The following is a 22,469-nucleotide window of genomic DNA, read 5'->3' as shown; positions in this document are numbered from 1 at the left end:
GATTTGTCTATTTCTGCTTTCAGTTCTGTTAGTTTTGAAGCTCTGCTATTAGGTGTGTATACATTTAGGGCTGTTATGTCCTTTGATGAATTTATTCTTTATAAATATGTAATGTCAGCTGGGCACAGTGGCTCACTCCTGTAATCCCAGCACTTTGGGAGGCCGAGGCGGGTGGATCCTGAGGTCAAGAGTTGAGACCATCCTGGCCAACATGGTGAAACCTTGTCTCTACAAAAAATACAAAATTAGCTGGGAATGGTGGTGTGTGCCTATAGTCCTAGCTACTTGGGAGGCTGAGGCAGGAGAATTGCCTGAACCCAGGGAGGCAGAGGTTGCAATGAGCCAAGATCACTCCACTGCACTCCAGCCTGGCAACAGAGTGAGACTCTATCTCAAAAATTAAGTAAGTAAGTAAATAAATAAAGTCTCTTTTTAACCCTGGTAATTTCTTTGCTCTGAAGTCTATTTTGTCAGAAATTAAAACAGGCACTCCAGCATTCTTCTGATTTGTGTTTGCATGGGCTATCTTTTACCATCCTTTTTCTTTTGACCTTTCAGTTCATCAGTATCGTTGTATTTGAACTTTCTAGTAGATAGCATATACTTAGCTCAAGTTGTTTGGTTTTTAAATTTAATCCATTTTCATAATTACTTTTTTTAATTGATGTGTTAAAACTGTTACCTTGAGGTTAATTATCAGTATGTTTAGATTAAGGTCTGCCATTTTATTGTTTGTTTTCTGGGTTTTTTTCTCTCAGTTTTTTAATTAAAAATTATTTTATTTCTCTTCTCATTTCCTCTTTCGGGTTATTTGAATTTTTGAGACAGAGTTTCACTCTTGCTGCCCAGGCTGGAGTGCAGTGGCGCGATCTCAGCTTACTGCAACCTCCACCTCCCGGGTTCAAATGATTCTCCTGCCTCAGCCTTCTGAGTAGCTGGGACTACAGGCATGTGCCACCACACCCAGTTAATTTTGTATTTTCAGTAGAGACGGGGTTTCTCCATGTTGGTCAGGCCGGTCTCAAACTCCTAACCTCAGGTGATCCCCCCACCTTGGTCTCCCAAAGTGCTGGGATTACAGGCATGAGCCACCACGCTTGGCCTTTGAAGTTTTTTAGTTCATCTTATCTATTATGATTTTGCCTATACACATCTTTTTCTACAATTCTTTCAGTGGTTGCTCTAGGAATTCCAAAATATATACTTAACTTTTCACAGTCTACATGGAATTAGTAGTTTACCTTCCATTTGTCACACTGGTGGAATGGAAGGTTAAAAAAAAAAAAAAAGAATTAGTAGTCTATCACTTGAATTGGAATGTAGTAATGTATAGGTAACCTGCCATATCATAGTTGTGTTATATATTACATCTACATACATTGAAAGCTCTATCAAACATTGTTACAATCTTTTTTTTACTTCAATTGTCAGAAATGTTTTAAAGAACTCAAGGAGAAGAATAGTCTATTATATTTACAACTTCTGTTGCTCTTCCTTCAGCCCGGATATTCCAGGTTATCTCCTAGTCTCATTTCCTTTCTGCCTGAAGATCTTTAGTAATTCTAATTTTAGAGTAGATGTGCAGCCCATGTATTCCCTTGGTTTTCTTTATTTGAGAATGGCCTTACTTCAGCCTCATTCTTGAAGGGTATTTTCCCTGGAAACAGAATTCTGAATGGTCAGTTTTTTTCTTTCAACATTTTAAAAATGGCCTGCTGCTTTCTTCTGAACACCACACCTTCTGGTGAGAAATCTATAGTCATTCGAATCACTGTTCCAATCTAGGTAACGCATAATTTGGGTCTGGCTGTCGTTACTTTTCAGCAGATTGATTTGCATTTAACCTATTTGGGGTTTGCTTAGCTTCTAGAATCTGTAGACTTATGTCTTTCACCGAACTTGGGAGATTTTTAGCATTATTTCTTCAAATATGTTTTCAGCACTACATTCTTTTTCTTTTCCTTTTGAGACTCTAATGACACACAAGTTAGCCCTTTAGTTATTCTTCCACAGTTCCTTGAAGCTCTGTTTATTTTTTTCTTTCTCCCCTGTTTTCCAGTTGGACGATTTCAGGTATTTTAACTTTCAATGTTAAAAATTCCATTTGTTTCTTCTTTGCATCTTCTGTTTCTTTGCAGATACTTTCTACTTTATCATTTGTTTCAAGAATGTTTGTCACTGCTTTTTCAGTTATATTTATAACAGTTAAAGTTTTTGTCAGATCATCCCAAAATCTACATCATCTTGTCACTGGCACCATGGCTATCTTTTTCCATGCAAGTTAACATTTTCATGGCTTTTCATTTGCCAAATTATTTCTAATTCTATTCTGAACATTTTCATGACATTAGGAAATCCCGAGACTTGTTCAAACCCTATGATGAACGTTAATATTTTTGCTTCAGTAGGCAATCAACCTAGTTAGATTCAGACTGCAAGTTGCAACCTGCCTTCTATGGGCTGTGGCTACAGGTCAGTTCCACTTTTAATGCCTTCGCAGTACTAATCGCATCTGAAACAGGTGTACTGGAACCTGGGCGAGGTCTACTCATTAGCTCAGTTGCCAAAGTTTCTTACATGCTATTAGGATCAGATGCATGCATGCACAGGTTGGGGGTGAGCCCAGGAGTCCATAAACAACTACAGGGTTACTTTCCCAAACTCCTTTTCTGTGCTCTCCATGATACTTCCTGGTTCCCTAGGACTCACCTTTCCAAACCTCTGAACAGAAACCACCCAATTCTGTAACTGTGCCATGAATGACAAGGTGGCATGAGGACAGAGAAAAAAAAATGCGACAGGTTTTGGTTCTGTGCTCCTAGAGCCCTGGCTTCCTCAAATAAAGAATGGTTCTCTGCTCTCACTATTTTGGCTCCTGCATGTTCCTATTACCTGCTGCTCCTGTTACCTCCAGAACTGTCTGGGTGCTGGTGCAAGAGAAGCGGGGTGAGAAATGGGGAGGGGTTCTCTCTCTTCTCTGAGCTTTAGGAGTTGCCTTTCCTGGTCTGGGAGCTGGAACTACAGGATCTCTCCTGGAGGCTTTCCTGCCTGCACCAAAGCATTTGCTTCTGGTCCTTGGGCTGTACTTCGTTCAAACCAGGAAATATCAGAGGAAAACATTCAACTCACCAGCAGCTCAGTGGCACTTTGAATTCTGGGGTGTGTCCCCAATCTTCCCATTGCTAAAATTTTCCCAAGTACTCAGACAGCTATGCCACACATCTGTCCAGGATTTACAGTGCATTTCAGTGGAAAGAAAAATGAGTGTGTGTGCTTCCTCTACCTTACCCAGAACCCAACTCTTTGGTCATTTTTATTATGTGCCAGATATTATATTCACAAAATTGTTCATACAAGTCACGTGAGGCCCAGAATAATATTCCTTCCTGCAGAAAGGACTTTCGTGCACATGCCTGAACCCACAGCACTCCAAGACCATCCTAATGAGGGGCTGAGATGCTCTGAGGTGGGCTCCTCTCTCTGCAGGCCTGTCTCCTTCCAGCTGGTCCTTCCTTCTCCAGAACAGCACTTCAGCAAGACCACCCGCAGGGCCCTGGACTCTATAAGCTCCCTTTCTCTAGCCTGCTGAGGCTGCTGAAGCCACACAGCCTCTTAGCCACCCCTGCAGGAATGAGAGATGCTCCCTGGGGAAAAGGAGCCAAAACTAGGTTCACGTCCCTATGTCTCCATCCTTCCCTGGATCCCAGCCTAATAATTCTCCACTATGATCAGATTTCAAATGCCTTCACACAGATGACGTTTATCATTTTTTGGTTATTCTCAGTAGATGGTTAATCTAAATTAACAGATCTGCCACCAATTTTTCCTTTTTTTTTTTTTTTAATACAGAAAGAAACCAGCTCTAACAGGTTTCCTGAGGTCACTCAGTGCATAGATGAAGGAAAGAGGGTTTAACTTCTTTCTATGAACCATACTGTCCCCTAAACTTACACCACAGTGTGCCCTGCACCCCTACGTCACAGGAAAAATTAGCTCTTAGAAGGGTTTTTCTTATAATTGGGTGTGTATGTATTTAAATCCAGAAGTAATATATGAACATATACTTATTTAAAAATTCAATCTTGTAGGCAAGGCTGCTTCTCTCCGATTTCTCAGCCCAGGCTGGGCCCAAGCCTTTTACCTGAGGTCACCTTGTTTCAGCTCGTTGCTTCATTTGGATTTTGTTATTAGGCTGACCTGTCCCCCATGGGAACGAATCTCCAAAAGATAATGGGAGTCACTGGAAGCACATGATATGAAATTAAAAATGATTTACAGATATTTTTTATGAATGTGCCATAAGGTTATGTCAAGTTATATAATCAGTAACTTACCCCTGCCAACTGATAGGGAATTAAACCTTAAATTTGTTCAAGTGACTATTTTCAGCCTCCCAAAGGACTATCAAGATTTAACTGACAGCCCAAAGCACGGGCTTATTGGCATCGGTACAGGCAGATGCAGGTGCAGATCAATGCACAGTGATAAACGTCTGTGTGAACACTTTAAAATCAGAGTCTCAGCGCCAACAGGGACTTTCCCACCCCACCCCCCAAAGCAAGCAGAATCAGCAGAGGCGTGTCTGCTGCAGGTGTGCAGCGCAGAGGAAAGGGACAGGAGCAAGGAGTTGCCAGGTTAACACTGTGAAGGAAGGACAGTGGAGATCTTCAACACACACCTGTGTGGCCATGCGAGCCACCTGCTTGGTGGGGTAACAGAGCAGACTCAAACCTGGAGGCTGCTTTGACTGAGCTGATTCGGCAGAAAACAGGGACAGGAACACAGCCCCACAGGCTTCTCTGTGCCATGGGTGACAGGGCAGGGTGAGCCCCCTGCATAGCCCTGGGCACTGTGCACATACCGGCTGGGTCATGCACAGAAGGAGGCCTGCACGTGAAACAGGGAGGGGTTTGCGTGGGCGCGGGCTGCTCATACCTTGGCTGGCTTCTGGAGGCATGGAGCTGAGAGGAAGTGGGGGCGAAGATTCAGGGGCCTCGGGGGCGGGGTGCTCAGCCACCGGACAGATGATGAACCACCTCTTCCCAGTGTGCAAGACTGAAGGGCAGAACAGAAACAGCATGCTGAGTGAGTGAGCGTCTCCAGGCCGGTGTGACCCCCATCACCTGCACCAGACTTGCCACAGTGGGTCTGGGGAACTCCTTTACATTTATGGGATTTTCTCCAGGAAGGGTGTGGGCAGAGAACACTGTTCCCAGTCATTAATCCCCATCACTTCCCTCCATGAAGCAGGTGGTTCCCCAGGCCCCTTGGTAAAGAGGCCTTGGTGATTGGCTTCTGCCTGCTCTTCCCTCACACCAGAGGGCAAGAGGTGCACAGCTGACCTGGGGTGCCTCACTGGCAGCCCCCGAAGCTCCCAAGAGGACCCCTGGCACAGGCTTGGTTCCTGGGATGCCCAGGGCACCATCCATGAAGGCCTGATGCTGGTTGCAGATGACAGCTCCTCAGACGGGGCAGCTGTCCCCAGACTGGGGCCCCTGGTCACCACATGCTTCCATAATCCCCCCATGCAATGGCCAAACCCCTGATAAGATGCTGAGCGAGGACTTTCATCAAATGCCTGCTAAAAGCAGGGAGGGAAGTTGCAGACTCACCGTTCTGCTGATACACGGGGGCGTTGGTTTGGGATTGCCGGCTCTCCTGAATGAGGTAGAGGGTCAGAAATGAGCTCACTGAGCTGCAGCGCCCACCTGCCCAGCCACTGCACTCTCGCCACATCCCACCCCGATTTCACCACCTCACCTCCCCGGCGCCCAGGCCACAGGTGCTGAGGTGTGGCGGGCTGGTCCCTGGGTCAGAGCCACGGTCAGCATCCGTGTCCTCGCTGAGCATGTCCTCTGCCTTGTCCATGACATCCTTCATCTGCTCGATGAACGTCTCCCGCTCGGCCTGCAGGATGAAGTCATGCTCCACCTGCAAAGGGACATACTGCCGGTGAGGACTGCCCACAAGCCAAGACCGCCCTGGGTCTTCATCCAGATTGACGGATGTCTACCCTGGGAAGACATGGTCAAAGGGTGTGGTCCCCAAGACAGACGCTGGACAGCACAGCAGGTGACACGGACGGCCCCAGGATGAGAGGAGAACAGCCTCATCTTGAGAAGCAACTCCGTTCTCCAAGCATGGGACCTGGGCCAGCACTGCCCTGCCCCAGCTGCAGCTGGTCACAGACCCTGAGGCCGATCCAGCCATCTGCAGAACAGGTGAGTACATAAGATGGAGGGGGCCAAGGATGGGGACTGGGAAGAGGGGAAGGGGTCCATTTGGGCACAGGTGCCCAGGCAGTCATGACAGACAAGCAGGGTGGGTTTGAAAGCAAAGGCTCCAGCCAGCAGGAGGTTGTGGGAGACAGAAAACAACAGAGAGATGGGAAGGTTATAGCAGGATGGCCACACGTCACCTCTCGGTCTGTGCACCCCCTGCTCTCCCAGCCTCACGCTTTGACTTTCAACTATGGCCCCGGCACACAGGCAAGCGTGGCCTGATGTCCAACGAGCAGCTCCTGTCATGGCTGAGGGGAGGTCCCACACCATAGCCTGAATGCCACAAAGCCTCCAGACCAGGGACTCAGGACACGTCCAAGTCCCCAACTTTCACAATGGGCACGTGACCCCGGGCTCACACCAGGCTCTGGCTACATCCTTGGCCACTCAGGCAGAGAGAATGCTGTGCATCTCATAAAACCATACCAATGAAAGTTCAGCCTGTGCCACCACCCAGTGGGGTCCAGACCTTGCCCCTTTCCTGCCATGGTACCTCCTCCCACGCACTCACCTCTGCAGTCACCAAGATGCTCTAGGCCCTGCCTGGGGCATCCGTGGTCTCAGATCCCTTCTGGGATGGGCACATCTGCCCTATACTATAACGAGCTGGCTGCAAAGCAGAGCTCCTCTGTGCTCCACACTCCCCTGGCACCCCAGACCCCAACCCCAGCAGCACCACCTGCATATACCCCTAAACGAAGTGCTGGCTTGTGCTGTGTTCCGTGATTCACTGCTTAATTTAGTGTAGCATGTGACTGCGATGTTGTCTAAGAGGAGTACACTGTGGCCAAAGTTGGAGCATCCAGCCAGCTGTGACTGGAGTGCCACATACGAGAATTTAAGCAACGTTCCAATTTTGTGAAACTTTCACTAAACAAAACTGAACTAGAACCCCTTTGCAACTAGAAAATGTTTTCATATTATGTTTCTTTTTAAGTATGTTGAGAATAAAATTAACTTGAAAACAAAACAAAAATCTAAAACTACAGGGTCCAGGTAAAACCTGGCATTAGAATCCACGCCAATTAAATGAAACTTCTGCAGTTCCACCTTTACTAAGGGGCTGGCAAGGTCGTCATGGTCAGAATGATGAATCCAAGGACTGCCTACCTCTAACCACTGATGGGACATTCAGGACAGCCAGTACCTCACGCTCACAGGAAGACAGTCCACAGGGCGGGCAGAAGCTTGTCCTGCTGGCCACATACCCACCCTTCAACTTGAGTCCCTGGAGCCAGTCTGTCCCTGGGATAGGAACAGGCTACGAGGAGGAGGGCTGCTGGACTGTTTTTACAGACCAAATTTGTGTATCTGTAGCATGCTTACTTCAGACAGGTATGTTAGGTGACTTGGTTTACTAAGATGACAGAAAAAGCAATAAAATGAGAGGAGTATCCGAGTGCTGAGTGAAAAAAACAAGGCTTGAGAAGATGCTATTTTTACAAAGCACACAGCTAAAGATAGCCACATTGCTTACTGTGCAGGACTTACATGTGTGCAGCTCACAGACTCACACACAGAGACACACAAGAAGACTGAAAACCAGGGGGCCAGTGGATACGACACAGGCCGATGTGGCTGATGTCGCGTGTGTGGCTTCCTGCTCCGGCAGGCGGGCGCTGGAGGCATCAGCCGCACACGCAGCGTCAGCCGCACACGCAGCATCAGCCGGTGGCTGAGTGATAACTTCACGGGAATGCACTTATTATTATGCTTTATCCTGTTTGAAACACGTGTGTATAAAGTAATACAAGACACAGGTTAAAAACACAGTAAGATGAGAGAAGAAATGTTCTCCAGTTTCAGCAGCCCAGCGAGGACCTGGTGTTCGTGCTGCACTGACGAACCAGCTGCTTGCTGCTGACAAAGGCTCCTCCCTGACTGAAGCACAGCTGGCGCCTCTGACCCTCCAAATAAGCTTGACTAGGCCCCATCATGTCTTCGGCCTAAGCCAGTTGTAGCAAGAATTCCCAGCCTTTGTATCTGACCATATTCCTCATCTCCCACCTTTGAGGTTGAACAAAGCCTCTCACCTGCCCGCAGCACGGATCCTGTTACGAGAGTTTCTCCAGAATCCCCAACCTTGATGTCTCCTCTTAGCTATTTTCCAGCCACCCATCACCATGCTGCTCCTCTGCTACCAATCCCCTGTGGTGTCTGCTGCATTCAGAGTTAATGCTACCAATCCCCTGTGGTGTCTGCTGCATTCTCTCGCCCATTGCCACAGTCCTGAACAAAGTCTTCCCGACCACTGTAGCAAGCGTCAGAAGAATTTCTCTAACGCTGCAGGGGACGATGCCCTGGGCCTGGGTTCTGGGAGGGCTTTGTCCAGGGTGTCTCTGCAAAGCAGACCCTAAGGCAGGGACTTGCTGCCTAGGAGCAGAAAGCCAGGGGCTTCCCCTGCAAAGCCCACAGGAGGATTTCATGAAGCCAGGGCAGGGGTGGTCAAGGGGATGCAGCCCAATGGGGGCAGCTTTCTGATGATGTGCAATGCAGCAGCCGCAGGCAGGCACATGGGGCAATCTATCTTATTAACTTGAATGGAATATTCTTTTTTTTTTTTTTTTTTTTTTTTTGAGACGGAGTCTCGCTCTGTCGCCCAGGCTGGAGTGCAGTGGCGCGATCTCGGCTCACTGCAAGCTCCGCCTCCCGGGTTCACGCCATTCTCCTGCCTCAGCCTCCCGAGTAGCTGGGACTACAGGCGCCCACAACCGCGCCCGGCTAATTTTTTGTATTTTTAGTAGAGACGGGGTTTCACCGTGGTCTCGATCTCCTGACCTTGTGATCCGCCCGCCTCGGCCTCCCAAAGTGCTGGGATTACAGGCGTGAGCCACCGCGCCCGGCCAACTTGAATGGAATATTCTATTCCCTACTCATGCCAGCCCACTCCAGGCACTTGGTGGCCATCTGGAGTGAGCGCTACAACACTGTCCAGTGTGCTGCTGGCCCCTGTAGGACCTGGCTCCCTAAACTTCACTTATGAAGGAATAACGGTCTGGGGAGAATGTCCTCCTGGGAGGCAGTCATGGATGGACCAGGAAGTTTGAGGAACACATGTGCATCCTTTCCATGTTTCTTCGTTGTGCTTTCAGATGGAGAGTCTCTGAGGGCCCGAAAACCATCCCCACTCCTAGCCTGGGTCAGGTGCTGGGGACAACAGGTGTGGGGCTGTGAAGGCCTACAAGGTGCTCATGGACTCAGGTTGGTCTGCACAGGCAGGGAGGGGTGGCTCCAGAGGGAGATGCAAGCAGAGCTGGGCGGGGATATGGGACATGGGTCAGGGCTCAGAACCCGCACCCCAGCTGGGGAGGCTGGAAGAAGCTCTAAGTAAGGACCATAGGACATTAGACTCCGGGATAGACTCCGGGATGTCCTCCCCATGCCTCACTCAAGGAACCCACCCACAAGGCTTCCTTTTATTTGGAGGAAGGGCTCGGACGCTCCGGAAGCCCTCAGGGAGCAGCATCTTAGAATGGTTAGAACATCCTTCAAGCTGTTCTTCCAAATCCAAGGGGTTTCCGCCCAGTGTGCGGAAGAGCCCAAGGCATAAAAGGTCAGCACTGTCCCCGAAAAGCCCCTGGGCCAACCGACACCTCCACACAGGGCCAGGCTCGACATGTGACCTGTGGCGCTCTGCTCAGGCCCACACGTGCGCAAGAAACACCGGGAGGCAAGCCACCCAGACTCAGCCTCACCATATACGTGGCAATCTCATCAGGTGCGTCCCCATCCAAGTCGAACTTGAAGGTCACCATCTTGTGGTTGTGCGTCTCCAGCTGGCACTCCACCATCTTGTCCCCAGTGTTGCAGACCTGGAAGGGGCGCCATCCGCACCTGCCATGCGCGCACCCGCCATGCGCGTACCCACGTGCGCACCTGCCACACCCCCACAGCCCCCCCCACCCGCCACGCGCCTCCCGCCACGCCCCCCGCGCGCCCCGCCCCCCTGCGTGCCCCGCCCCCCTGCGTGCCCCGCCCACTCACGTTCAAGATGGTAAGCCGGGGCCGGCTGGCCCTCTCCTGCCGGGAGCGTGCGCGCGTGGACCTGCGGTGGTGTTTCCGGGCTGCCCTGCCCTCCAGCCTGCCCCCTCCAAAGGCGCCTTCGCAGCTGTCACTCAGCTCTTTTCCAGAAGTGACATCAGAACCTCCGTAGCTGAGCAAAACCCAAGAACATTAATGGCACCAAAGGACAACCAGCACGTCGGCAATGGTGGGGAAAGTCAACTTCTTCGGAACAGTCTGGAGTCTCCAAGGCCCAAATTCGTGACCTACAGAGGCAGCCCCTGTCCTGTGCGAATACACCAAGCCTGCTTCTGGGCCCTCACCCAGCTCCCTGCTGCACCCAAGTGGCATGGGCAGAGGGAAGCACGGGCTTTCTACTAACTGCGTGACCTTGGTCCTCTCAGTCTCCTGACCTGTGAATCTGCCCCTGTGCCTCAGTTTCCCCATCTGTGCCACAGCAACAGAAACACATCCACCACTGTTGTGAGGCCAATTCATTTTGCAGTTTGCAAAATGCCAAGCACAGGCAGTGCCCAGAACCCCAGAAGGGTGGAACAAATGGTCACGGTTCAAAAAAGGACACAGTTCATTTTCTGAAACACCTCTGTCCACAGCCCAGGAGGCCAGGAGACCCACGATCTGGGCTGGATTCAGCCCTGTACATAGGGAGCCACCCTCCCAGCCCCCTCCTAGCCTCTGGGCACTGCCAACTCCGCCCATAGCCTCTCCGTTCTGGAACATTCTCAGCACTGCAAACCAGAGCAGGGACCCAGAGTCCAGCCAGGGGCCTCTGGCTACCAAACTCCAACAGCCAGCAAGACCCAGAGAGAAGGCCCCTGAGGCTCCACCATGTCAGGTTTGAAAAACCCCTAATGGCATCAGGGCGAACTGCAGTGGGTTCCAGGTGAAGCAGCGGCAGCAGCCAGGCTGAGTGGCTGTATGGGCCTGCGCCCCCACCCCCGTCCTGCGAGGTCGAGGCTGGGCCACAGTACCTCTCACAGCTCTGCGGGAGGCCAGGCGGCTTGTCCTGTGAGGCCTGCTCCTGAAATAAAAACCCAGAGAAAAGAGAACGGGTCACGCGGGCTCCTGCCTCCCTGTGGGCACAGCCGCGCAGTCAGCTCTCCCTCCCCACCGCCTCGGCCCAGCCTGCTCCCCTGCCTTCTCCTGTCTCTTCTGCAGCCAGGTGGGTACGACCCGGGGGGGCATCACAATGGGAGCAGGCATGGAGGTTTTTATCTTGTTGAAACGCTTGGACCCAAGTGGATTAATAAAAGCTGGGAGCCACTTCCTTTCCAAAAATGTTAACCCACTTTGATCATCCCTCAAAAAGGACACATTGGTGCTATGAAAGCTTTTCACAGTCTCTGGCATCCTGTCCCAGGGAAAGCATCCTCTAAACCTGTATCTATAAAAATCACAGCCTCCATCTTGATGTGGCTTACAGAAAGTATGAAATCTAGGGAGAGGTGAGAACAGAACCTGGGTGACTGTCCCAGAGCCGAGCAACCCCAACCTCTAGGACTAAGACCCCAGGTCACTGTGCGGACCCCCGGTGGCCGCAACTGCCCAGTCATGGGACAAGCTGGGGGGAGGGGCACACACCTCTTGGGCTGGTTCCACCGTCAGCTGGACAGCTGGGCAGGGGCTGGCGATCCCGGGCCCGCCAGGCAGTGGCGGGTTTGCTGGTGGCAGAAGCGTGGCGGTCTGGGTGGGCACACTCTGCGCAGAGACGGACACCGTGGCCAGGGAGCTGGGGAACTGAGGCAGGAGCTCAGGGGCGGTGGGCAGCAGCACTTCCGGCAGAGGCGGGGAGAGGACCGCAGCCGGTGGCACAGGCACGGTGGGGACCTGAGCGGCGACATCCACAGCATAGGGAGCTGGGTGGCCAAGCAGAATCTGGGGACACAGGGGACAAGATGCAAGTCAGGGCCGGTGCTGCCTTCACTGAGGGAGCCATGCCCAGGTGTATCTGGGAACACCCAGGCCAAGATGGGAACGCCCCTCTCCGGTCCACACCCTCCCCAAGGGGAGTCCCTGTCTCAGAGCACATTTGCCGGATGGAGTGAGCAGAAGCAAACAAACATAGGCATTCTCACAGCCCTTTCTGTGGAAGAGTCTATTTGTGTGGAAAGGTCAGGAACAGGGCTCTATGAACCTGCCAAGCTTGGCTGAAGGGTCAGAGAAGAGGACACACAAAGCATCAAAGCCAGGCCCCCACCACCCCTTGGGGCCCGCGGCAGCCTGCCCCATCTGGCCCCCTGGTCAGAGCGCGCATAGGGCCTCAGAGTGCACACCGACACCTGCCGCCTTCTGGAGGGCGACGGCGGCTTCGGCTTGGCTTTCCCACTGTTCTCATCTCCCTCTAAAAGCTCTTCGGCAGTAAAAGGTAAGACAAGTGGGGAAAGAGGAACCATGGACTGGAAAGTGCAAGTACCCTCTGTCTTCTTCCCCCATTCTGGAGGTAGGAAGGCTGAAAATGTAGAGGAACTTCTCACCTCTCAGGGCTGGAAGGAACAGCCACATTCACTGGGCCTGCTGGCCCTGAGACCCTCTGTTGGCAGCCAGTGGCTGGGTCGGAAATACCAAGCCCCAGCCTGGCCGGTGGCCACTTCCCTCCTGGACAGAGAGACACCCCAGCTGCTGCATTCAGGGGACCCCACGGGGTGGCTGGCCCAGCTCATCAACAGACTTTTGGACCCTTCCCCAGCCAAACAGCAGGGACAGCCACTGAGTCTGGCAGTGACCCTCACATGTCACAGGGCACCCCTCTGTAGCCACTAACTGTGGCCAGAAAGGCTCTTCAGGTAGGAAGGCCCAGACAGCAAGGTCCCCCTCCTGCTCCCTGCTGTGGCCCTCGGCTTTCTGAGAAACAGACCTGACTGTGAACCAGCAGGCTCTGAGCTGCCGCTGAAACCTGCTGGGACCAACAGTGCTTACTCAGGTGGGCCACAGGACGCACGCGATTCTTCCCACTCACTGTCTAATCAAACGCCACACTGCTATCCAATATGTACCACCCCTTCCTTCTCTACACACAAAGCCCTCTGGAGATAAGACAGCAAGAAGTGATGGCCAGGAGGGACGGCTCACAGCGGGGCAGCTCACTCCAGACTGGATTCAGCACTAACAGCTGGGGGGCACCTGGCACCAGGGATGCTTCACCCCAGACCCCTTCACATTAGGGCCACGCCAGCCACTTTCCTGCGGAGGCTGAGGCTCGAAAGGCAGGGCTGTGCCACAGTTACAGGACTGACAGGGCTCAGAGCTGGGGTAAGGCCAGGCAGGAGGAGGTCAGGTGAAGAGGCCCACGTGGGAAAATGCCAGGAAGGATGGGACCCAGGTAAAGAGGCCCAGGTGCGAGAATGCCCAGGTGGGAAGGCTCCCATGCCAGCCTCTCTCTCCTCACTCAAGTTTGAACAGAATAGTCTGCAAGTCCCAAAACGTGAGTGGACTGGGTAGGGGTGCAAATCCCCGTGGGAAGGCCCCCCACCAGCGGGGCGCATATCCTGTGTTCCAGAGCGCCCCTTCACAGCCAGCCAGCATGCTGCCACGAGGTATCCACCTGACCTGACACCAGGACATGGCCCCAGGTCCCACCATGACCACCCTTGCAGCCAGCAGTGCCATCTGCCCCCAGCCCCCACCCCGCAATTGGCCTCGCTTCCTCACCCTCCCTAAGATGGGGTTGTCACCCTGCCTCATCCTGACAAGGTGCTCTTTGAAGGGCAGACCTCAGACAGACGCCCTGTGCCCCAATGCCAGCCACACCAAGGCTGCCAGACCGGGCCTAGGTGAGGGCAGGTACAAAGACACCACAAGAGCAGGGGCCATAGAGCCGTGGGAAGGGAGGGACACAGAACCTATCAGGCACGGACTCCTGCACCTCCTGAGCATTCAGAACACGGAGGAGACGCAGATGCCCCGCGCTGACACCAGCCCCCACCTCCCTCAACCTCACACACATCTCTTCCTGAGAGGGGCCACCCCGGGCAGAGCTGCCTCCTTGCCTGGCCCCCAGCTGCCCCTCAATCAAGGTGCTCAGGGGTAGCACAGGCCCAGCGAAGGGAGCGGGAGGACAGAGCAGCCAAGAGTCCTTTGCATCTCTGGGTCCTGAGGGTCCCCAGACGCTGGGAGGGTGAGCCCCTGCCCAGCAAGTGATTACCTGGCTCCCTGGTGCAGCAGCTGGAGCAGCTTGTTCAGGAAGGTGGGGCTGGAGGGGCTCAGGGCGCACAGGCAGTGCTGGCTGCGGGGGCAGCACAGGTTGTGGGGGCAGCGTGGGTTGTGGGGGCAGCGTGGGTTGCGGGGGTAGCGTAGGTTGCGGGGGCAGTGCCGGCTGGGGAGGGGTGGCCCTCACATTCTGCACCGTGTGGTGGGGGGAAGGAGGGACATCGGTGGGTGCCATCTGTGGGAAGGCCACTGGGTATACAGGTTGGGCTGGGAGCTGGGCCACGGCAGAATGAATGGACAGGGCGGCCACGCCCGGTGGGGCTACGGCCAGCAGGGGGATGGTGGCCGGTGCATTTGGCACAATGGTCCTGCAGGGCACGGCCAGGGGTGTCCCAGGGGGGTGGGGCAGCTTCACAGCCTGCAGAGGCAAGGCTGGGGACGCAGCGGGGAGTGGGGCAGCGAGGCTCGGCAAGATCACGGCTGGAGAGAAATACTGAGGCGGTGGCACGGGAGGCACGGTCGCAGTCGGCAGGTCTGGGAGGGCCGGAGGGAGGCCGTCGATTCCCGCCAGGGGCGTGATGGGGGGCACAACAGGAATCGGGGGCATCTGAAAGAGACACAGAAGTGTGTCAGTGTGGGCCCCAACCAGGGTCCCTGACCACAGCACTTCATGCAAGGACAGCCACGGTCACTGGGGACGAGGGGACATGGGATGAAGAGAGCATGACCCTTTCCCTCCGAGACACCTTTGTGTAGCTGCTGTTGAAGGGAACCCAAAGATAAACCCAATAGAAGCAGAAATCCCAACCATGTAAAGCTCTTCAAATAGAAAAGGAAAGTTGGCAGGCTGGGAATGACCTGCTAGATCACCCCTGGTCCAGCGCAGGGAGATCTCCCTGTGTCCACACACACGACAGCCCTGCTGGGGGCTCTGAGGGAGTCAGGGGCAGCTCACACAGTGTGAGCAGCAGGAGCAGTGACCACGAGTCATAGAGGAGTGACTTCAGAGCCCTGGAGAGTTTTCATTTGGAAGGGCTGGGACTGCCAGGGCCACCAGACTGGCCCTGAGCATCTGAAATCACCTTAGCCTGATCCCTGCAACATGCACAAATTCAAGTTGAAATCTAACTTCTCAGAGGGTTCTCAGAGAAAGCAAATCTTTGAGCCACCGAAGCTGGCTCAGGGGACACCCCTATCCTGTCCAGCATTCCCCACAGCAGGGACTCCCGAAACCTCGCCTATATCTTCTCAGCAATGCATGTGCCTCCTGGGGGTGGCTGACACCCAGCGACGCGGACTTAGCATTTCCATCTTTGACAGCCTTCTTGTGCATGCTGGTGTGTGTCACGGCCTACACCTCCATGCAATCAAGAAGCAGCAAAAATGCACATGAACTCCTGTCTGTCTGAACGAGCAAGATAATGATTTCACTAGACTCTGAAGCTGCCTAACGTCCTATGGTGACATCTGGGCCTGAGCAGGGTGAGACAACACAAAAGAATCTTCCAGGTGGGGCTTGTGAATCACAGGAACACGTGCTTGCCCCATCTTCAGAGTGAAGCACACTTCTAGTCTGGGTCACCGAAGGCCTCGGCAACACCTAGAATCCTCCATGCCATTTACCTGGGCAATGGTGCCCTGGCCCTGGAATCATTCTGCACCAGTTACATGCAGTCGGGTCCCTCGAGTGATGGACAGTGTCCCCAGAGAGAGACAGCAGAAGTCACTTCTGCTGTGTGAGTCGAGCCTTGCTGGCTGGGCTTCCCTGCAGTCAGCAATGCCACAGGCTGGCTCTGGAACTCCAAGGAGCCACATGCCGCACGGCCCTGGGGGAGCTCCACAGGAAGAATGCTCCTCTGAGGCAAACTCACCTGCTTTCTGTGCCAGCCCAGCAACCACCTCAAGACTGCTGTCCACAACCTTGGACTAACAAGCCTTTTCCTATCCTGGATGAGCCTGGGCACATGGGTACGCTGAGGGCAGATGGGCATGTTGCTGGGAGGGTGCTGGGTGATGGGGTGCTGGGCTGCCCGCCCTCCCTGAAGGACCCCATCCGACACTCACAGCCCAGAAGGTGTCATGGCCTGGGAGGACCAAAAGCAGCCTGCCAGGTTGGGAGAGAAGGTGAGGCTGGAGGGCAGGAAACAGCAGCCAAGCCACCCACCAAGGGATACATGGCTGGTTGTGTGGGTCCCTGGAGCGTTCCTGGTGCATATGACTGTGCACAAAGCCCACGCTGCCCGGCCCAGACTCCCCAGCCCAGCCCCAACTCCCTGGCCAGCCCGACCCCAGGTCACAGGTCACATGCACAGACAACCCCCTCTGTGGGTGTCCTGGTGCACCAGCCAGAGCCTGGCAAAGCGTGCGCCACCACTGATGGCAGCCATCAACCTAGAAGTACCTGCGGAGGGACTTGAGCAAGCGGCTGCAGGGGCGCCTGTGGCATCTGGAGGGGCTTCAGCTGAGCAGGGGCCCCGACCTGGGAGGCTGGAGCCAGGTACGGTGGCAGGTGGGGGGGCACTGGCTGGAGGGGGCCCACGGGCTGTGGGGCCAGGACCTGCGGCAGGGGTGTCGGCTGGGCCAGCGGAGGAGGCTGGAAGAAGAGAAGGTAGCTCCTCTTAGACCACCAATCTGCCCAGACAAGCGCACCCCACTGGTTACACATGACAGGATATCAACCTTCAACCTCACATGTACACGGACACACTCACATTCACACATACCTGCACACACACTTGCACAGTCACACATACACACATTCAGATAACTCCAGTCAGCCTGGAGCCACGACACAGCAGATCTTGCAGAGATGTTCTGAGTGAGCAGAGCCTTCCATGTGCAGGGTGCTGCAAACGCTATGCACGCACGCAAACGCACACACACACGTACAAACACACATATACACATGCACATACGAGAGTTACCCCCATCCCTCGGCCACACCAAATACCTGGGGGAACCACAGAGGATGTGAGCGAAGGGTCTGAGGGAGGTGCTCACAGACCTGGGCCCAGGGGCCAGCAGAGCTGACTGCCTGCCTGGAGCAACAGTGGCCACAGGAGGTGCCACACTCACCTGCTGGCCGGGGGGCGCTGGCTGGCCTGGACCTGTGGGCAGCGGGGTGCTGGGCGGCGGCAGCACAGGGGCGAAGCTCATGGCTGGATCCGGGAAGTGCTGCTGGAGGGGCGGAGGGCAGGCGGGGGCTGGGACGGAGCCCACCGGCAGGCTAGGCTGCAGAGAGCACCACGGCCACACTCAGCAGCAGCTCTCGGCCACCAGGCCCCCTCCCAGGCAGGGGCAGGGTAGCCTCGTGTCATCCCTGTGCCTGGTCCTCACCAGGGTCCCTCTTCCCAGGAACATGACAGCAGAAGCAGTGAGGCGGCCCTGGGCATCATTCATAGCAGTGAAGGGCCAGGAACAGCACAGTCCCCAGCTCAGGGGCGCCCGGGCACGTCAGCCCCACAGAACGTTACACAACCACAACAAAGGCCAGCACAGGGGCTTTGCAGAACCGTGGAGAAAGGCTCCCGAGGACATTAAACTGGGGAAGCTCACGGTCCGTATGACTGTGACTACATCAGATGAAAACATATACACAACTCACAGACGATATGAAGCGAAATGGGCCCTGGAACAGCGTGTGGGCAGTCCGGCAGCGGAGCAAACACAGACCACAGAAGAATGGGAAATCTAAGCTCTCAGAATGGGTATTTGCTGCCATTGAGGAATTGCTGCGAATTTGTTAATTTGTTGGTGTAATAACGGGATGGGGCTTTGTTCTCTAAGAGTCCTTATTGTGCAGAGGCGGAGGCTGAATCATTTACAGGGGAAGTGTCTTGCTGTCTGGGATTTATTTCAAAACAATGAGAATGTGAGGAGCAGGCGGGGCTACAGAGGATCGTGGCTGTCCCACCCTGCCACGAACGTTCCCTCCCGTGCGGTTCTCTGGATCACATGAGTGACAACATGCCTGAAACTGCTCTCCTCACTTGTCTTTCGCGGTGGGTGCTTTATGAAAGGCAGCGTGGTGTGAGTGGCTGGAGCAAGTGTATCTGGGATCGAGCTGGGCTTCTGGATTCACCTGAAGCCAGGGAGTGGAGGATGGGCCTGACTGGGCCGGACCATCTGTCTACCAGCTCTGAGCACTGTGCACAGCCCAGGAGCTCGGGCAGGGCCTGGCAGCCTAGGAGCAAGTGGCCTCGTGCTCCCAACAGCCCCCAGGGCGGCCTGGCAGCCCCACGGCGGCTGCTCCTCCTTGGCTGCTTCTCCTGCTTCACTGGGCGCTGCAGGCACATCACCATGGCAACCATCCCAGGAAAGGCACAGGGGTGGTAGGGAGAGCCCTCAGTGCACCTGGGGACTCCTTCCAGGCCTCATCCTTTTTGAATAAGTTGTCTCTGTGTCACTGGGTAAGAAGACTGAGACTCGGGCCCCTGGTCCAAGGTGACTGTACCTGTGATGTCCCTGCTCAGGTATCTTGGCTTCCAGGCTGATGCTGACACCAGCAGCATCACCCAGGCCACAGGAGAGGGACTTGAACCAGTGGGAGCCCAGGCCAGGAGTGCCTCATGTGGCATCACATGGCACAGGAAGCCCTAACCTAGGCTGAAGAGGAATGAGAGCCAGACAGAACATTCCAGTCCAGCCCCAGTTCAGCCAATCCTCAAAGCCAAGAACCACCACTCTGGAGCAGCAAGTAGCCTTTTCTTTTTTTTTTTTTTTTTAATTTGTTGTAGAGACAGGGTCTTGGTTTTTTGCCCAGGCTGGCCTAGAACTCCTGGGCTCAAGTGATCTTCCTGCCTCAGGCTCCCAAAATGCTGGGATTACAAGCATGAGCCACCACATCCAGCCTCACCTTTCCTTAAATGAGGTCTTTCTGCTGTTTAAAATTGTATTTCACTTCATTTTGTGAAATGAAGAAAACGCAAATGCAAATTGCAAATGAGTGCTGGGGCTGCAGTCAGCAAAGGCAGACTCGGCAAATAGCTTCAACTGCTTTTCCAAAGGGCCCTTCTACACCCTCCTGACTGAGCAGACCTGGGAAGGGCGATCCCACATGCACGGGTGCAGCAGGGCAGCCAGCAGGACAGAGGAGGCCAGAACAGCCCATGTGCCCACGCTCAGACGGCATCAAGAAGACGGGCCACAGTGCTGAGTGTGTGAGTGACAACCAGCATAGCCAAAGCACCAGGCAGGAGCTGCCCGCTAGGGAAGAAGGAGCTTGGCCCAGAGTACACAGTGGCTGCACGTGTGATGTCCCTGTTGGGCTTCTTGGCTCACACGGGAGGTGAAACAGCCCACCCCATAAACCACCCTCTGAGGCCGGACACAGTGGCTCACACCTGTAATCCCAGCACTTTGGGAGGCCGATGAGGGAGGATCACCTGAGGTCAGCAGTTCGAGACCAGCCTGGCCAACATGGTGAAACCCTGTCTTTACTAAAAATACAAATATTAGCTGGGTGTGGTGGCATGTGCCTGTAATCCCAGCTACTTGGGAGGCTGAGGCAGAAGAATTGCCTGAACCCAGGAGGCGGAGGTTACAGTGAGCAGAGATTGCGCCACTGCACTCCAGCCTGGGCAACAAAGCAAGACGCCGTCTCAGATAAATAAATAAACAAACTACCCTCTGAGGGTACCAATCTACTGCCTGGGGCTCATGGGCAACCCCTCCGTGGCTGGGCACTTGGGACTGCAAAGAGCAATTGTTTTGCTTTCTTTTTTTTTTTTTTTTTTTTTTTAGTAGAGACGGGGTTTCACCGTGTTTTGCTTTCTAAAGTGTTTTGAAAAAATCAAAATAAAAAAATACATGCCGAATGTGACCCCACTCATCTTAGTCTTTCCCGTGGGAATCATCCCGCACGCGTCGTCACAGCCCGAGGCTCCATCACTCCTTCGCCACACGTGCTCCCCGAAAGTGTTCCCCTCAGCCCCGCCCTATTTTCATAGCTCTGACTTTAACCGCTATGCAGTATGTGGGAGAGAAGTGCCAGGAGCCCCTCAGGAGGCTGGGCAGTGAGATCGAATCTCAGGTTTCCTTCTTACAAATGATGCTTTTCCGTGATCTGTGGAACAGTCTGGGATAATGTCGCAGACCCAGGGCAAAGTCAATGGGTATCATGACTGTGGCTGTGGGCTGTCACCATTATCACTGTGCCCGCCCCCCAGGGGGAACCACTCAGCTCTATCACAGCCTCCCAAACTCTGGGTGTCCTGGGGTCTCTTTTCCAAGAGGGTGTCTTTCCTATCTAATAGGTCTTTACAGGAACATCAGGGCTACTCGGCCAGCAGTTCCACAGCTGGCAGCAAGGACGTGGCTTTCCTCTGGGCCTGGCTTTTGAATGTCTCCCCAGGGGAAGTGTGACTGGACACTGACCACAGGCCACTTTTAACGCTGACCACAGTGCAGTGCAGCCTGGACAGCCCATCATAGAATTCAGAGCCCTCAGGGCCCTCAGAACAGATAGTGGGGATGGGGAAGGGGGTGGGAGTGGCACTCTGACTCACCGCAGCTGTGGGCTGCTGGTAGGCCCCCAGCGAGGGCATGCTCTGCGGCAGGACGGCCCCCTCACTCACAGGGGGGCTGCACACACACGGGGCCGGGGGCGGCGCTGCGTCGGCAAGGGAGCCAAGCACCACGCTCTGCTGGCTGCTCTGCGAGTCCGAGTACACGGTAGAGCCCTGGCCGCTGTCGAAGGTGCTGTCCGCTGGGGAGGACAAAAGCAGGACTTAGAGTGGACATCTCCAAATATCACATGAACGAACATTGGCTCATCTGCATAGTTTCTTCTGCAAAATAAAGGTTTGACTGTTTCTCCAGATCACATAAATAACCGGTGCATACTGTTTATACAATTGGCTGCTACAGAACTATACTTGGGACGCTGTCACTGTGCCTCACTCCAACACTGCCCATGTCTGGCCAGCATGATGCCAGGGCAGGTACATCGTGCCAACCCTCCCACAAGACAGGTACCCACAACCAGCCCGCCACAGCCTGGGGGGCAAGCACACAGTCCAGCTCTTAGGGGAACAAGGGGCTTGGGAGGCCAAAGGAATGTCCGAGGTAAGAAAAAGCTGATGTTTTCACTGTGTGGGACCGAGGTCACGGGACCAGAACTAACTTGGCTGGAAAATGGGGCCAAGGTGTCCGAACACCCACAGAGAGGCCTTGAGAGGGAAATGCACCCACCATTCCCCTGTGCAGTGGATGCAGTGGCAGGGGTGGCACCAAGTGCCCACGGCCTGAGCTCCCCCAGAGGCCTCACATGGCTCAGGCTGGCCTGGCCCCCATCAAACCCAAACAGACCCACCCGCTAGCAGAGGCGCAGACAGGACCCCGGTGTGCCTGGAACCATCTTCACCTGTGGGGTCATGCCAGCCGAGGGGAAAACGAAACCCTGTCTGAAACGGTACTTTGGGTTTCCTGCTTCCAGAAGCCAAAAGCTACAGAAACTTTAGAATTTACCACTTACAAACGCCACGCTATTTTCGCGAGGAGCTGCATTTCAGACTATTGTGTCCATTTATAATTTAAACAAAGGGGAAATCCCGTTGGCTTGGCGTTAAAATAACTTTTCCCAGGAATGGATACAACCTACTGTAACCTAGGAAGACGTAAGAAATGCTGAGGTTTAATTGAGCAAAGCCAATCAGACAGGCAGCTCTGATTTTTAATGAGCTGAGTGGTCATAAAGTGCTCATTTCCACTTGGAGAGGGGAGGGGAAAGGAGGATGGGGAGGAAGGGGAGAACATGTATGGACCCGACAAGTCTCAAGTAGAGCGATTCTAACCATATGTGTAGCATTTTATTTATTAATTTTTTTTTTTTTTTTTTTTGAGACAAGGTGTCACTGTCATCGGGACTGGACTGCAGTGGTGTGATCACGGCTCACTACAGCCTTGACCTCCCAGGCTCAAGCAATTCTCCTGCTTCAGCCTCCCAAGTAGTTAGAACCACAGGCATACACCACCACACCTGGCTAATTTTTCTATCTTTTGTAGAGATGGGGTTTCGCC

General features: G+C 53.9%; 1 protein-coding gene across 42 annotated transcripts in view; it reads right to left on the bottom strand.

The window, feature by feature from the left end:
- Positions 1-22,469, bottom strand: part of WNK2 (WNK lysine deficient protein kinase 2) — a 141,221-nt gene that overhangs the window by 47,930 nt on the left and 70,822 nt on the right. For 38 of the 42 annotated variants that reach the window (XR_013404957.1, XR_013404958.1, XR_013404959.1 and 35 more), the window contains 11 exons: positions 20,957-21,156; positions 17,526-17,681; positions 16,852-17,043; positions 14,446-15,057; positions 11,886-12,179; positions 11,276-11,325; positions 10,266-10,434; positions 9,977-10,093; positions 5,761-5,931; positions 5,613-5,658; positions 4,936-5,055 (listed from right to left, as the gene is read on the bottom strand). Coding sequence is in view for 37 of the 42 variants with exons in the window: in XM_028835342.2 (XP_028691175.2) it covers positions 4,936-5,055; positions 5,613-5,658; positions 5,761-5,931; positions 9,977-10,093; positions 10,266-10,434; positions 11,276-11,325; positions 11,886-12,179; positions 14,446-15,057; positions 16,852-17,043; positions 17,526-17,681; positions 20,957-21,156 (2,127 nt within the window). In the remaining 5 variants the exon portion in view is untranslated. The remainder of the gene's footprint in view (positions 1-4,935; positions 5,056-5,612; positions 5,659-5,760; positions 5,932-9,976; positions 10,094-10,265; positions 10,435-11,275; positions 11,326-11,885; positions 12,180-14,445; positions 15,058-16,851; positions 17,044-17,525; positions 17,682-20,956; positions 21,157-22,469) is intronic. The other 4 variants (XM_028835339.2, XM_077966357.1, XM_077966378.1 and 1 more) reach the window with 2 other exon arrangements.

This window comes from Macaca mulatta, chromosome 15 (genome assembly GCF_049350105.2).
Source record: "Macaca mulatta isolate MMU2019108-1 chromosome 15, T2T-MMU8v2.0, whole genome shotgun sequence".
Taxonomy (NCBI): Eukaryota; Metazoa; Chordata; class Mammalia; order Primates; family Cercopithecidae; genus Macaca; species Macaca mulatta.
Note: the sequence above shows the minus strand (reverse complement) of the source record. Positions and strands in the feature narration are given on the sequence as shown.